Source organism: Aquarana catesbeiana, linkage group LG10 (genome assembly GCF_042186555.1).
Source record: "Aquarana catesbeiana isolate 2022-GZ linkage group LG10, ASM4218655v1, whole genome shotgun sequence".
In the NCBI taxonomy this organism is placed as follows: Eukaryota; Metazoa; Chordata; class Amphibia; order Anura; family Ranidae; genus Aquarana; species Aquarana catesbeiana.
Window position 1 is genome coordinate 208,279,651 of NC_133333.1, and position 15,508 is coordinate 208,295,158.

At 42.7% G+C, this 15,508-nt stretch overlaps 1 protein-coding gene across 1 annotated transcript in view; it reads right to left on the bottom strand.

The window, feature by feature from the left end:
- Positions 1 to 15,508, bottom strand: part of LOC141111162 (sortilin-related receptor-like) — a 155,155-nt gene that overhangs the window by 89,718 nt on the left and 49,929 nt on the right. Inside the window, exons 9-12 of the mRNA XM_073603205.1 lie at positions 12,519 to 12,711; positions 9,004 to 9,118; positions 8,700 to 8,773; positions 5,555 to 5,643 (exon numbers count right to left, since the gene is read on the bottom strand). Coding sequence (XP_073459306.1) covers positions 5,555 to 5,643; positions 8,700 to 8,773; positions 9,004 to 9,118; positions 12,519 to 12,711 — 471 coding nt within the window. The remainder of the gene's footprint in view (positions 1 to 5,554; positions 5,644 to 8,699; positions 8,774 to 9,003; positions 9,119 to 12,518; positions 12,712 to 15,508) is intronic.

The following is a 15,508-nucleotide window of genomic DNA, read 5'->3' on the forward strand; positions in this document are numbered from 1 at the left end:
ACTAAAATCATTACCAGACACAAAAGCAACAAATTCCTTCTAAATCTAAAGGATAAAAACTTTATGGAGTTAATAAATAACACTATGTATAAATGAGGTGTTGTGGGCTCATTCACATGGGCACTGTGACCTGTACAGTGTAAATTAACATTTTTTTTACATGGCTGGGGTTGCCTGGAGCTGTGTGCAGATAACCTATGTTACACTACGGGGATACAGAAGCTGTGCGGACACAGCCGCAGGTCCTAATTTGTCAGGCATATCTAGGTGCGCGGTCCCGAATGCAAACAGTTTATATTCAGGGTCGTTTACCTTTGTTGGCACACCTGTCAAATTAGGACATGCGGCTGCGTGTTGCCAAAGACCCCTTTCACACTGGGGCGCTTTTCAGGCGTTTTATCAGTAAAAATAGCACCTGTAAAGTGCCCCTCAAGCCCCCTAGCGTGAAAGTCTTTCACACCGGGGTGGTGTGCTTGCAGGATGGGAAAAAAAAAAAAAAAAAAAAAAAAAAAAAAAAAGGCCTGCAAGCTGCATTTTTGGGGCAGTGCGGGAGCGGTGTATACAGCGCTCCCAAACCACCCCTGCCCATTGAAATGAATGGGCAACGCTAATGAAGTGCCTGAAAAGTGCTTCTGCAGCGCCGTAACACGGGCACTATTAACCCTTTCCTCGGCCGCTAGCGGGGGGGTTAAAAAGCTCCCAGCTAACGGCCGAAAAGCACCACTATAACAGCGGTAAAGCGCCGCCAAAACTAGCGGCACTTTATCGCTAACGCCAGCACCGCCCCAGTGTGAAAGGGGTCAAGGAGTAACCTGCTGTTTCAGGAGCACAAACAAAACACCCATTTCTGCTGTATGGGTCATTTGTTTGAATGACCCTTTAATTAAGTTTAAATAAAAAAAAATAAATAAATTTACAATTTTTTGGGGGCATTGGTGAAATACCACTAATGTCTCACCTTTGAGATAGAGAAAGTGAGCCCAGATTGAACAGGAAGCACTCCGTACAGAGGATTACTGTTCATTCACAAACTGAATTATAGTAAGCAATGTTTACCATGCTTCAGTTAAGAATGAAAACAGTGAGTTATCGATATGGATCACTATGACAGTCATTCAGGAAAGGAAGTGGCCTGGAAATAGGACATTTATGCCCCCCTCCCTCCATCTTCCATCCTAAAAACAAATCCTCCTGCAGCAGCTAACAACTGACCGAAGGGACAGGGAGGAGGGGGAAGCTGGCCACGCTGCAAGGGTACCCAAGGGAGAATAGTCCTGAGAGGGTTCAAAAACTGGGCGGAATGGCATGGGGGGAGCTCTAATTCTACAGTCCAATCTACCAGTGACCATGAGCTTACAGCACAAGATGGACTGCAGTCAATGAGGATAATGACTTGGCCAGCTGGAAACGGTGCTATTCCACTGTAATCCCTATGGCGGTTGACAGTAAAAAGGGATAAAGAGTTTGTTTGGATCAACCTGGTCCAAACAAACTATTGCCTTCACTACTAGATGTGCCTGCTAGGTGCACTATATAAGCTGTATGTGTCCTTAGCTACATACAATATATACAGCACTGTGTTCCATCAGGGGATGAGAACATCAAGTCTAAGTTGGCCTGAACACTGTTTGGCCATTCCCAGGGAGCTTTGTATACCATGAATGAATACAAAGCTACCTCTGAATGGTTGACTCAGAGATCCTGACATCATCCACCCAGCTCTGCCTAAGTCAATAAGGCAGCGTTCAACCTCAGCCTGGACATTGCGCTGTATGCTATATGTAACCTCAGCTATATATAATGACCACAAATGGTCCAAACAAACTATTAAAATAAATAAAAGCTGGAGATCAGCTTTAAAGAACTGAACTCTGAAAGCTGTGCCCCAAAAAAGGCAAGCAAAGGGCAAAAGGACTAGTATTGCCTGTTTCCTCACTGTACTACATTACTGACCATGCCTTACTCTGCACTCTGTGTGGTGTCAGCCATCTGGGTAGAAAGCAGGACTTTGCTTCTTCGTGTCAAAGCCATCGGCAAGGATAACAGTGAGCAGCACATTAGTGACATCACCAAATTCCATCCCAAATCTTAGGTCAGCAGTCAGACAGCAGCACCTTAGATCTCACACTGCAGATATATCACTATGTGGCTACAGAACAAGAGAGCGTAGGCATCGTCACTGCTATTTAATGAGGAATTCCAGATATAAAAAAAAAGTACATTTTTCAAGATCCTATTTAGGCACAATTAACATTTTCATTAAAACATACCAAATCTTTACTAAATTCAGTTCCACATAAAACTTGACAATTATTAAGTTACATAACTTTTATTTGGAACACAATTTCAATAAATACGCTGATTGTATTTATCTGAGTGTTTTTATTTTTTTATTATGAGTTGACAAAATGACAATTAAAAAAAAAAAAAAATGGATTTTATAGCTACTTTACACAGAAGGTACACTTTGTAAAATTCTTATTTCTTAAAGTGGTTCTAAAACACAGAAGTTTTTTTATCTTAATGCATTAAAAACCACCTTCAGTGTGCAACCCCCTCCTAATACTTACCCGAGTCCCATCTGATCCAGTGATGTTCCAGGAGACACTCAGCTGTCCAGGATACTCCTTTCTGATTGGCTGAGACACAGTGGGCGCTATTGGCTCCCGCTGCTGTCAAAGTCAGTGAGCCAATGGAGGAGAGAGAGAGAGAGAGAGAGAGAGAGAGAGAGAGAGAGAGAGAGAGAGAGAGAGAGAGAGAGAGAGAGAGAGAGAGAGAGAGAGAGAGAGAGAGAGAGAGAGAGAGAGAGAGAGAGAGAGAGAGAGAGAGAGAGAGAGAGAGAGAGAGAGAGAGAGAGACCAAGTCATGGCTCCGTGTCTGAAGAGACACACAGGGCAGCGGCACGGCGTGGCTGCCCCCATAACAAGCTGCTTGCTGTGGGGGCACTCGGGAGGAGGGAGGGGCCAGGAGCGCTAGCGGGGGATTGAAGAAGAGGATTGGGCTGCTCCCCTGCAATAAATATTCTGGCTGCTTTTACTTTGCACTTGATATTCACTGTAAACGGTTATTTTTAAATACTGTACATTTTACCTCTGGGCATAGAAAGCAGCTCAGCAACATCTGCGGGCTGGAGGAGATTTGCTGGTAAACAAACCTCAAGTGAAACTCATGATAATTGGCTCCAGATCCCTAGCTAGACCTGAAGTTTTAAGTGACAGTGTGTTCCTTGAACTAGCAGTGTGCACAGGTGCATGCTGCTAGCTTACAACAGTAACAAGGATTCTCTAAGCCAGGGGTCTTCAAACTGCGGCCCTCCAGGTGTTCAGGAACTACAATTCCCATCATGCCTAGTCATGTCTGTGAATGTCAGAGTTTTACAATGCCTCATGGGATGTGTAGTTCTGCAACGGTTGGAGGGCCGTAGTTTGAGGATCCCTGCTCTAAGCACAGAGGGTAGTCACGGAGTAGGGTTTTACTACAAGATGTGGTTGTCAGTGTGTTAAAGTAAACTTGTGTTTAAACTGTTAGAAGTTTATTTAAAAAAATAAAAATATAATAATAATAATAAATAAATAAGGGGAGTAGTGCCCATCACATTTATTATTAGCCAGTAGAGATCCTTCTATGCTCCTCCATTCTCTGGACATAACAAGTAACACCACTTTTTTTGAGAACACATTCTCAGTCTGGGTGATCTATGTACATTGCAAGGATTTTAACAAACTTTGCTGAAGATTCCTACCTTTTGTTAGTCTATAAATGTTTGTTTGTGTCCATGTGCTGGGTGAGTCTGTATGGGAGTAGTTTTAGAATTATCAGTCAGCTGCTGCACCTGCAGGGCTCTAATGAGGAAATTAGCAAGGTTTGCATCCCTTTAGACGTACTTTCCATTTGGGTGTATCAAACATTATATTTTGTTTGCTGGAGATGCCAAAAATCGGATTTGTATCTTAGTGTAGACTTCTTGGAAAATCGGTAAGTGAATCACACAAGCAGGAAATTACATTTTCAAAGAGGCGTTCTGTACAAAACGCCTCCAGGTAGCCATATTGCATTTTACAGAAAATTACAGAGCTGCAGATGAAAATGTAATTACAATATACCGTATTTATTGGCTTATAACACACACTTTTTCCCCCTTAACATCAGGGGGAAATCATGGGTGTGTGTTATACACCGATCCCTGCTGTCTGAGGGAAGAGGAGCGAGCGCTGCTGAATTACATAGAACCGCGATCTCCTGTGTAACCGGCGCTCTGTCACTCACAGCCACACCTCCGGGCCCCGCATTGGGCCACTGTTCTATCTATCATATGAGCAGGACCAGGAGGCGTGGCTGTGACAGGGCGCCAGGTACACAGGAGATCGCAGCTCTGTGTAATTCAGCGGTGCTCACTGCTCTTCCCTCGGAGACAGCAGGGATAATCCAAAACTGGCGAGGCTGCAATGATGGGAAAGGTGAGGCTGCAGATGGGCACTGAACAGGCTGCATTGTTGGTCAATTTATAGGCTGCAGATGGGCACTGAGCAGGGTGCATTGATAGGCAATTTATAGGCTGCATTGATGGGCAATTTATAGGCTGTAGATTGGCACTGAGCAAGGTGCATTGATGAGCAATTTAGAGGCTGCAGATGGGCACTGAGCCGGGTGCATTGATGAGCTGTGACCCTAATTTTGCTTCAAAGTTCTTTACCTAAAATATAAGTTTTTTCCTTAAACTTCCCTCCTAAAATTGGGGTGCCTGTTATACACCGATAAATACGGTAACTTGAGTTGCAATTGCATATGCTAGTTTGTTTTTTTTTTGCTAATCTATTTTCCCACAAAAGTGGAGTTACCCTTTAAGTGTGCAATTGCTGCTGACTACCCTGCACGAGAACACTAAAGCCTCGTACACACGATCAGATTTTCGGACGACTGGTCCTCTGTTTTTTGTTGCATGCTAGTCTCATGTCGAAAGTAAAGAGGTTACTCACCATACGAAAATTTTCCTACAACAGAACATAACTTTAGAAGTGACGTAATGTGTTGATTCGTTCTGTAGGTGTTCTTTCGTTTGAGCATGCGTAGTCTTGCTCGTACGATTTTTTTCGTACTAAACGATAATCAGACTTTGAGTTCACTTATAACATAAATTTTATAGTCTGCACATCCAGCTTTTATCTGACGAAAAAACCGGAATCAGCTGTCGAAAGCACCGTACTAACGATCCGAAAATCGGCAGATCATTCAGACGAAATTTTACTTCCAATTTTGGTATCGTGTGTACTGGCCTTAACTTAGTAGCCAGCAAGGGCACATTATATATATATATATATATATATATATATATATATATATATATAGATATAGATATAGATATAGATATAGATATATATAGGAGAGGGGAGTGGAAATAGGTGGAGCATGAAGGGGCAAAGCAAGAGGTTCACAATCAGGGATCAAATCCCAAAACTAAAATCTAGGAAGCAATACTGACAGAAAAGAATTTGATCTTTTGTGTTAGGTAAAAAGTACTTTGATGTGATGTACATGTAAACTAACAATCACTTACTTTAATTGGTTGGTCTCTACGCCTTGAGCAATAGCCATGAGAATGCCGCCATGGTCACCCCATGTGCAATAATGCGATCCTAGAAGGGACTGCAGAGAAAGCATTTATTAGTAAAAATGCTAGATATTTTTATGATGAAACAAATATGCTTATTAAAGGCAGGACAGGACGGCCAATCCAGGGCCAGCTATGATCCGGTTTGGAGTGAGCAACAACACCTGGGTGGCTCATCTGCAGCTTCCAACATTTAGTATTACAGCTGAAAGCTGCACATTATGAGAATCCACTGAAGTGGATATACCCAGAGATGTTTAGAGAAACAGTCACACACTATTTTATTTCAATTTTTTAACAAACTACATAGTTGATAAGGTTGAATAAAGGCACCAGTCCATCCATTGCAACCTGTGTGGGTGTGGATAATATGTGTGTGTGTTTAGGTCAATACCATTTCCCATATCTTTATACTGCATTCGCTAAGATGCGCATCTAAGTTTTTTTTTTTGTTTTTTTTTTAATATAAAATGATCGATACTTCCTGCCGACACCACCAATTACGGTGTCCGCCTACAAGACCTTTCGTCAAAACTTGGCATCCACAGAGGCATGAAAATCTACCTGGCAGAACCTTAGTAAACATGGGAAGAGAAGGCCTGGTAGCAACCCTACAAACCTGAACAACGTCATGCTAAATCCACTAGGAGGCACCGACACTCCTGCTGTAATAGTACTTGACAGGAAAAGGGATAACATTGCTTTGTCACATTTCCGTCATTTTACACCCTAAATGTAAGCATGGGTGTGCACCCCAAAGCTCAAACACACGTGCCTTTCCCTGCAGCCACAGCTGCACCTGACAGTGAATGAATGGGCAGTGCTGTGCTGAGCGGCTTCCTGTTCATTCACAAACTGAAGCATACTAAACACATTTTCTTATGCTTCAGTTATGAATGGACACAGTGAGCAAGTGTGCTCACTGTGTTCATTTTAAAAAGGAACCATTTAATAGCCCCATCCCCTGCTCTCCCGCAGCAGCAACACTGCAGGGGGGGGGGGGGCAACAAGGGAGGGGTTCGTAGGGGTAATCAGCAATGCACACGGTGATTAGGGTGTGCCCAGGCACACCCCCTGTGCACGCCTATGAATGTAAGCATGTCATGGTGCAAAAGGTCAGGTTAGTCTTTAGGACTGAGACCGTATCCACTGGGACCATCAGGGTCTTATTTAAGTAAGAAAGAACCAGGTCAACAGGCAGAGAACCCCATTTTTTGTAGAATTGCTGAATCGCTTTGGTAGTGAAAACACCTTCTGCAAGTGAGCCCAATCAGCATACACTTCCTGCAAGTGAAAAGAGTATTCTGGAAAAGGAAACTTCAAGTTATGTGGTGTGCACTAACTAGGAGGCCCACTGAGTCTTCTGGGTCAGAGAGCTCTGAACCACTGAAATTCTTCCCAGGGGGACTTGTCTACAGAGGAACCCTGATCCTTGACAGCTTCCTCCTCCTCATCTTGAAGGAATCTCCCACATTTGCATCCAGGCTTTTCAAGCCAGTGAGAACCCCAGAGAGCTGATCTTGCAAACCAGAAATGGCTGCAGAGAATACCTCCCTAGACACAAGGGAAACAGAAGCTCACCCCATCATCCCCCCCATATCTCTACCTGCATGAGGCTATGGCTTGTGCAGGGTCAACAGGCCTGTGAAACCCTAAAGGGGAATGGCTACTCAACTGAGGAGCGTCGGCCTTAAGCACCAGTAAAATGGTACCCGGGCATGCACACACACACAGTCACCACTCTGTTGTGCCCCTATAAAGCTTCACAGAGAAAACCCACATCACCCCCCACATAGGGAACACCTTTTGGGGAAAGGCTGCCATATGCGCCAACACATCATTTGGCCAGTCCTGCTGCAAAGCCCAAATGCCAGTCTTCAACTTTTCACGGCAGGTGGGTCCCACCAAACCTTCAGGGACTCAACTCAATTCCAGGGTAATTGTTGCCCTGGACCTGACCCAACACCCCACAAGCAAGGTCACGAGAATACATTGTACCCAAGAGGTCACTGCCTGCAGGATCCAGCGCTGTCCCCGTTCTTGCGAGAAGGATATGATTACAGTCACCCCTGGCCATAACTACCTTTTCAAATGATGCCCTCTACTACAGCAGGAATAGGCCAGGAAATTAGGAACTAAGCCCCAGAAATGAGATCTTTCAGCGAGACATCTCTAGGCACATCACCTAATTACATAGGCTAAAATCTGAAGGCTAGAAGGGTTATGCTTGGGACGGGGATTCCTGCTTTTTTTGGCTAGTGTCCATTCACCTGAAGGTGGCAGCCTAACCTAAGTAAGTCATGAATATAAAGTCCTTGGTGTCCTGTGATGAACAAAGGCTGTTCTAACTCATCAGGTAGGTAAATGTGTACTGACAAGTCTGTTATTCAAAGCTATTAGGCGCAGGAGGGGAAAAACAAAAAAAAACAAAAACAAAAAAAAAAACCCCTTTGTAAACCTACCTGATTTGCCTTGATACATGAAAGATGCCAAAGCAAGTAAAAGTGCACTTGTTTTACTGTTTTTTTCACCTCAGTGGGTTGCGGACACGTTTCCACCTCCGGTTGGCACAACAGTTATACATAATCCAGAATCATGTCCTTCTGGGTCCCCCTGTATGCATTGGCTGGTAGGCCTACCCCTTTCCCTCAGCTCCTGGACAGACCATGTCCCTTGTTGTTCTCCCATGTTCCTGCCCTATTAAAGCATTCTTTTGGATTTTCTTTTCTTCTTGAAAACCGTTCATATGTTATATATTGTTATATGTTGGCGACTGTCTCCTAAAGAAGTGTGCCTTGCTTCACGAAATGTGTCAAGATATCCTGTTATGTACTTATTTATACTTTTATAAACACCATTTATGCCTAACCAATATGTATCAACCTATATTTGGATATTTCCTACTTCTATATTATGGCATATGTACCATTTACTATGTCTGGTTTTAATCTTGAACTTAGAACAAACTTTGCACTTTTTATGTAATATTTGTCATTAACTTTTTCTTGGCGTTACTCCCATGAGCACTTTCCTGCAAAAGTTATATAATGTGTTTTGCATGACAATGACCAGGAAGATAACACAAAATTACCTCTCGCCATCGAACACCAGCACTGCTGGAAACATACAGGTTAATTTTCCCGATCGTGTCCCTCCCAACAGAACCTGGAGAGAGAAAACGTTTAGAATTACTGTGCAACTTCATTGGAATTAGGTCATTATCAGATTTTAAACAGTGGGTTTAATTATATAGTATTTAGGCAATTCTGAAAAAGTAGCACATGAAATACGGTCAGATTCTGATCATAAGCTGGTTTCATAAACAATCCCACTGCTTTCAGCTTTGGATTTTATACCTTGGATTTTGACCAGACAGCTGCACTCATGAAACATACCAGTCGCTGCGATTATCCCTGGGGCTGAATCCTTAGAGACAATGGGCATGACGCGCCCCTGGGAGGTCAACTGACTGCGAGGCTGTGCCAGGTGCAGGTGACAGTCCTTTGGGCTCTGAAAACACAGCAGAAGAATACACAGGAGACAATGAGCCAGAAAAATGATGTATACAATACAGAATTGCTCTTTTATTTCCCTCTATTGTCCGAGGACAAATCAGTTAAGCTGGGTACACACTGGTCAAAAATTGGCCTGTTCAGCAGAAAGTGGCTGACTTTCGGTTGGTGTGTACAACTGTCTGACAGAAGCCAGTCTAATAACCAGCTTTTATCGAAGGAACATGCTGGAAAAATAGCACCTGATCAGTACTTTCAGCCAATGGCTGCAAGTGCTGATCAGTGTATTCAAGGGGAGATTGCCGCACCAACATCGCTTGTGTTCGTACAGTACGCTCAGTTTTTCCACTCAACCGAGTTGAACAAAAAATAACTTGCAGTGTGTATCAGGCTTTATTCTGGGCCATTTACACTTCCTCTTCATAGTCATAAGTGGTGCAATAAAGAAGAAGAATTTAGAGCACAATTAATATTCTGCACAAGGAGATCAGCTACACCATAGAATAGCATCATTTTTATCGTCTGTCCCATCTGCATTGCTGTTACCAATGTGTGTCTCATCACCAAACTTCTACACATTGCAGAGTGAGGACAGACTACAGGAAACAGATTTAAAGTGTTATGTCTCTTTTACAGGTTTTATGTAAAGGTCAACTAACAACGAACCCCCTCCCCGACCCCCGCTATACTTTCCTCCCTTAATCATGAGCTGTCAAGGCTTCCGCAAGCCACTCCACCAGTCCATGGATTTGAAACCACCACTGCTTTCTCTCCTTTCCGTCCAGGGCTGGCACTACAGACCAGGCAGATTCTGATTGGTCAGTGCCATCCACGTCCCAATGCTTATTTTTAATAGCATAACATTCCAAAAAGGCTTGTAGAACGATTATGTGTGCAACTTTGCATTTATTTTTAACGGAAGTGGAGTCTTCCTTTTAGATGTCCTGAATAAACACCATTAGGATATTACAAATCCTAAACTAACATTTGCTAACACTTTATATACACAAACTGAACAAATATTCTCCATCCGACAGTTCTCAGTAAACTGGAGTTACACTGTGAAGTATACCTGAAGACAGTTTACTGAGCTTTCATGTGCCATCATAACTAATACCAGCCTTCACACAGCTTCTCTGCACACCAAAACACCAGAATTGTAATACGCAAAGTTTAGAAAGTAGGTACTCTGCACTTCTGGTTGTGGGGGGATTTCAAGCATCAAACCCAGCAGTTGTGCACCAAACTATAATTCTCATCTGTGAACAGGGCTTCTTTTCCCAGCTGGAACTTTGTAGAACTCAGTTCAACCACCTTTGGCTCAGGCCCTCTGCTCACCACTATCACTTGTAAACACAGAAGTCCATTTGTTGCGCAGCAATGGGCAAACAGTTTATTTTAAAAAAATGTCATCACAAAGCACATGTTAAAAGTACATAATTTATCTTGCAAGTCAAATCCAAAACCACGGCAGCTTACAATGCTCAAAGGACTGGAGGCGATGTATAGGTGATCCGCCCCTAAAGCGGACATCACTTCGCCCTATACCTACAAGGGTCCTGGAACTTCCCACAGCTACTCCAGCCCTGTGAGCACCGCAAGCAGCCGAGGTTTTGGATTTGACATTAAAGATAAACACTACTGTATTACGTACTTTTAACATGTGAGTTGCGATAAAAAAAAAAAAAAAAAAGAAGATTTCATAAACTGTTTGACCATTGCTGCACTTCTTAGATGGCGCTGCCTTGTCTTTTTATACTGGGATCACACAGGAGTGGTGAGAGAAACTGCATGCGATTCGGAAACAGGAATCACACCGCATTCCTGTTCAGATCACATGCGATTCTTTGCAGTACGATTTGAGCCCATTCATTTTGTATCCCACTGTAAAGGTATCGGGGACTCTGTATCTGCGAGTACTTAACTGAAAGTATCGGTACTCATACTTGCCAGTAAAAATAAATAGAAAAAAGGAGACACAGGCATCGGTGCAACCCTAGTCCATATAGTCCAAAAACTTTTGCTGCAATTAATCCCAATTTTCATTGCAAAGCTTCTGTGCCTCCTTTCCACACAATATTGTAAACCTTTCCAGTTCACCTTAATATTGTAGGCATGTTGCACAAAGAATTCAGAGATAGTTTCCACTATCTAGAAGTTTATGATCTATATGTGTAAATGGGTTGTTTTAAGGCTGCTGAGCACTAAAATCTAATACGCAAAGTTTGTGGAAGAAAGCCAAGAGCCATACTACGCCATGCTGAAGGACTAACAGAGATATTTGCAGGAGGAGGTAGAGAGCATTAAGCTTTCTCTGCGAAGGGTGAGTTTTGCAATATTGGTGTGATCATTTATGATGCCAGTTTAGGTGACTTTAGGTTGTGAGTTTATAGAAACATAACAAGACCGGCTACGACAACAGATTGCTGAACCCTTCACTATGCTTGTAGTCCAGGAGACTGTTTTCTACTCCCTGGTATTATAGACATTCCTTGGAGTATCTTCAGTCTATAAATGAGGTCAGTTTAACCACTTAAAGACTAATCCTATCCTACCCACACCTAACAACTGTTTTCATTTTTTCCATCAGCTCATCCCCCAGTTATTACCTTTTGTTTCCACTTGACCCTCCCTTCTAGATTGTAAGCTCTAATGAGCAGGGCCCTCCGATTCCTCCTGCATTGATTTGTATTGTAAGTGTACTGTCTGCCCTCATGTTGTAAAGCGCTGCGCAGACTGTTGGCGCTATATAAATCCTGTATAATAAAACCTTTTTCTGACATTTTTTGCTTACAAGTTAAAAAATCAGTATTTTTTGCTAGAAAATTACTTAGAACCCCCAAACAATACTATATCTGGCATAAGCATCAACAACTTTACCAGGGAGGTTGTGAGGGGGTTTCCCCCACGACTATGTGCTCTTGATTCATCTCCCCACTTTATGCTGCAGAATGATGGTATTTCTCTATTTCTATTATCCACGTGACTACAGGCACAGAAATTTGAAACGTAAGTTTATGTCTTTTGAATTGTTTTCTACTTGAGAAGGCTTTGGAGGGATCCTGTTGCTCTTGTATGCATGTGCTCTCTGCCATATGTAACAATTTTGCAATCTGTTGCTCTTGAGAACCCCCAGACGAAGACGCTTGAGTCGAAACACGTAGGGGTACCCACAATTTTTGGGAACCAGAGCTTTTCCTTGTATGAAGAAAGTCCTATCGTCCTGTGCATATTTCGCATTTACTGTTACATTTTTTTTTTTAGTGTTTTAACATTGTATTTAATAAAATTATATCTGTATTTTTTATTATACATTTATCATAGTGGTGCCTTTCCAAAAGTCCCTTCCATAAACCTCCTTTCTGTATCTACGATAGAAGATCCCTGCGAGAACTCACCGGGCAGTGGGTGGTGTCCGTGTAACTGTTATATCCGGGAGTCGAAAGAAATTCCCAGGTTCCGCCTTTATCAAAGGTGATGACGGTAGCCACGTTCTCTTTGGAGGGCGGCCTGTTTAACACATTGGCGATATATACGCCCTTTACACCCTTTACACGATGGACATCAGCAAATGGCTCATTCTCCAGATACCTGAGCACAATACAAAAAAGGAGTCAAACACATCCTGCCTACAATTTGTAGACCAACGTTTCCAGGCATGTGTACCCTGTCCTAAACGAAGGACTTGGAACCAATCAGCATGGTTCTGATCACCATGACAGTTATGCCAAGGTGATCACATGAGGCATGTAAATAAATAGGTCATGGTTTCAGCACAAAAACCATTTCTGTGTTTATTTCGTTTTATAACAGACAAATGCAGTATTTAAAAATATATCTGAAAAAAAATAAATAGATAGTATACCGTAACCAAGACTTATAAGTGTATAAACAGCTGAAACTTCTTTTCAGGTTTGAATGGAGTAGTGAAAGAACTAATAAGAACTAGGGCTGCACAAACGCCGATACTGCGCGAAAATGCTCAGATACCGAAACTGATATTTTGCGGTGTGATTTGCGTCAATACAAAACGAATGGGCGCAAACTGCACTGCAAAGAATTACATGCAATTTGAACAGGAATGCGGTGCGCTTCCTGTCCGAATCCCATGCGATTACCCCCACTGCTCCTTTGTGTATACCTCCAGCGGCGGTGATTTTCTATCGTCAGTGGGACGGGGACACTAAGCAGATTTTGCATTTGACCAGATATGTACTTAATGTGAGTTATAAGATTTTTAAATAAACTGCCCACTAGATGACGCTTTTTATACACACAAAAGCAGTTGGAGGAAAATCGCATGCGATTCAGACAAGAATCACACTGCATTCCTGTTCAAAACCCATTCTTTGCAGTGCGATTTGCAACCATTTAGTATTGGCACACATCACACCACAAAGTATCGGTACTTGCTATCGGCGAGTACTTGACCGAAAGTATCGGTACTCGTACTCGCTGAAAAACGGTATCGGTGCAAACCTAGTTAGAACAAATTTCGATTTATCTTTTATGAAGGAGAATCCCTTCATTCTGAAGTGAAAGGAAACCACCTCCTGCTGCAGACAGTTATTATGAGAACAGGTGTACTCATTGGAAGTAACAAAACATATTGGATTTCCCATCACTTTGTGTCCCAGTTACACCATCACCACCAGAGAGGGTATGGCAATCCACAGATTTAATTTTCCTTTCTTCCACCATATGTGGAAGGAAAGAAAATCATTTGATTCCCACCTTACTGGCAAGCAGAACACAAAGATTAACTGCTAACGGCCATAGCTGCAGGCACTAATCGCATGTAAATCATAGCCAATAGGCTTGTTGTACACAAATTGATCGATGGATCAGCCCGTCCATAGATGGATTGAATCCATCTATGGCTGGCTTAAATCTACCCAGTGCAAAAAACACACACACACACACACACACACACACACACACACACACACCTTATAGTGGTTTTAACGCTTTAAAAAGTTATAAAATGATTTAGGAGGGCAAAGAGTCATTGTGAACCTAAAGATGAAATCCAGTATAAGCAGATATAATCTTCCAGATCAGTGCAGTAATCAAGTGTGATAAACTGCCTCTAAGCAGGAGCTTCCCGTAATAAAGACCGGTCACTGCCATTCTCTCTCCTGGCACTGGGCGACTGGTCTCGTTTCCACCCCTACCTCTAATTTGCCGGAGGCAGCCTGTAGTGGGTGGAGCCTGCTGGATCCCTCCCACAGCTCTGCCCAAGAATGCCACTGCTACTTTTACAAGGTAATATCTGGGTTTGCAAAGGCATTCAGTGAACATAGTAGATTTATACCTTTTGTCACTATTAAGGAATATATCTAGGTAAACGTTTGTGCCTGAAGTTCAGCTTTAAGAAACACTGACGTTTCCAAGTGTGGTCTGGATGTCTATGCAGCAAGGACTCTTGTCATGAAAGGGTAAATGTGCTTACATCAGTGTATATTCTTATAGGGAAACATAGAAAAATAGAAAACGGACGGTAGAAAAAAAAAGAAAACAAAACAAAAATCAAAAAGGGGGGGGGGGTGGGCGAGGGGGCGGACAGTGGCCTATCGAGTCTGCCTTTTTTCTTTATGGGGGGGGGGGGGGGGGTGTTTGGGGATTTTAATAGGATTTTTATAACAGCATACCTGTAAAAAAAAAACCTTTTCTTTATCGTACATCATGGGACATAGAGCCTTAAGTAATTGCTTAATGGGTTATAGGCCACCTTCAGGTGATGGACACTGGTTATACCCAATCCAAGAAGTTGACTCCCTATATAACCCCTTCTCCTTCCAGGAGCACATCAGTTTTTGTAGCAAAACAATATACTTAAATCCCAAAAAAGAGGGGAGGGACCTCTGTGTCCCATGATGTACTCCAAGAAAAGGATTTTACAGGTAAGCTGTTAAAAAATCCTATATACTTTATCGTACATCATGGGACACAGAGCCTTAATTACTTAATGGGACATCCCATAGCAATGCTACTTGAGGGGAGGGAGACAACCCGGAGGGTACCCCCAAACTTGAGGATCTATACTGCTGCCTGCAGCACACTGCGCCCGAAGGCGATATCCTCATACATCCTTATATCCAGCTGATAAAATTGTGAATGCATGCACTGAAGACCAAGTTGCGGCCTTACAGATCTGAGCCATGGAGGCCTGATGACGCACTGCCGAAGCAGCACTAACCACCCTAGTAGAGTGCGTCTTAACTTGAAAAGGGGGACTCTTACCCCTTAAATCATAAGTTTGAATTGTCACTTGCCGAATCCACTTAGCGACAGTGGATTTCGACATTGCCTGTCCTTTCTTAGGACTCTCTGGCAGAATAAATAAGACATTAGTCTTACGGATCTGAGCAGTTGCCTTTAAATAGCT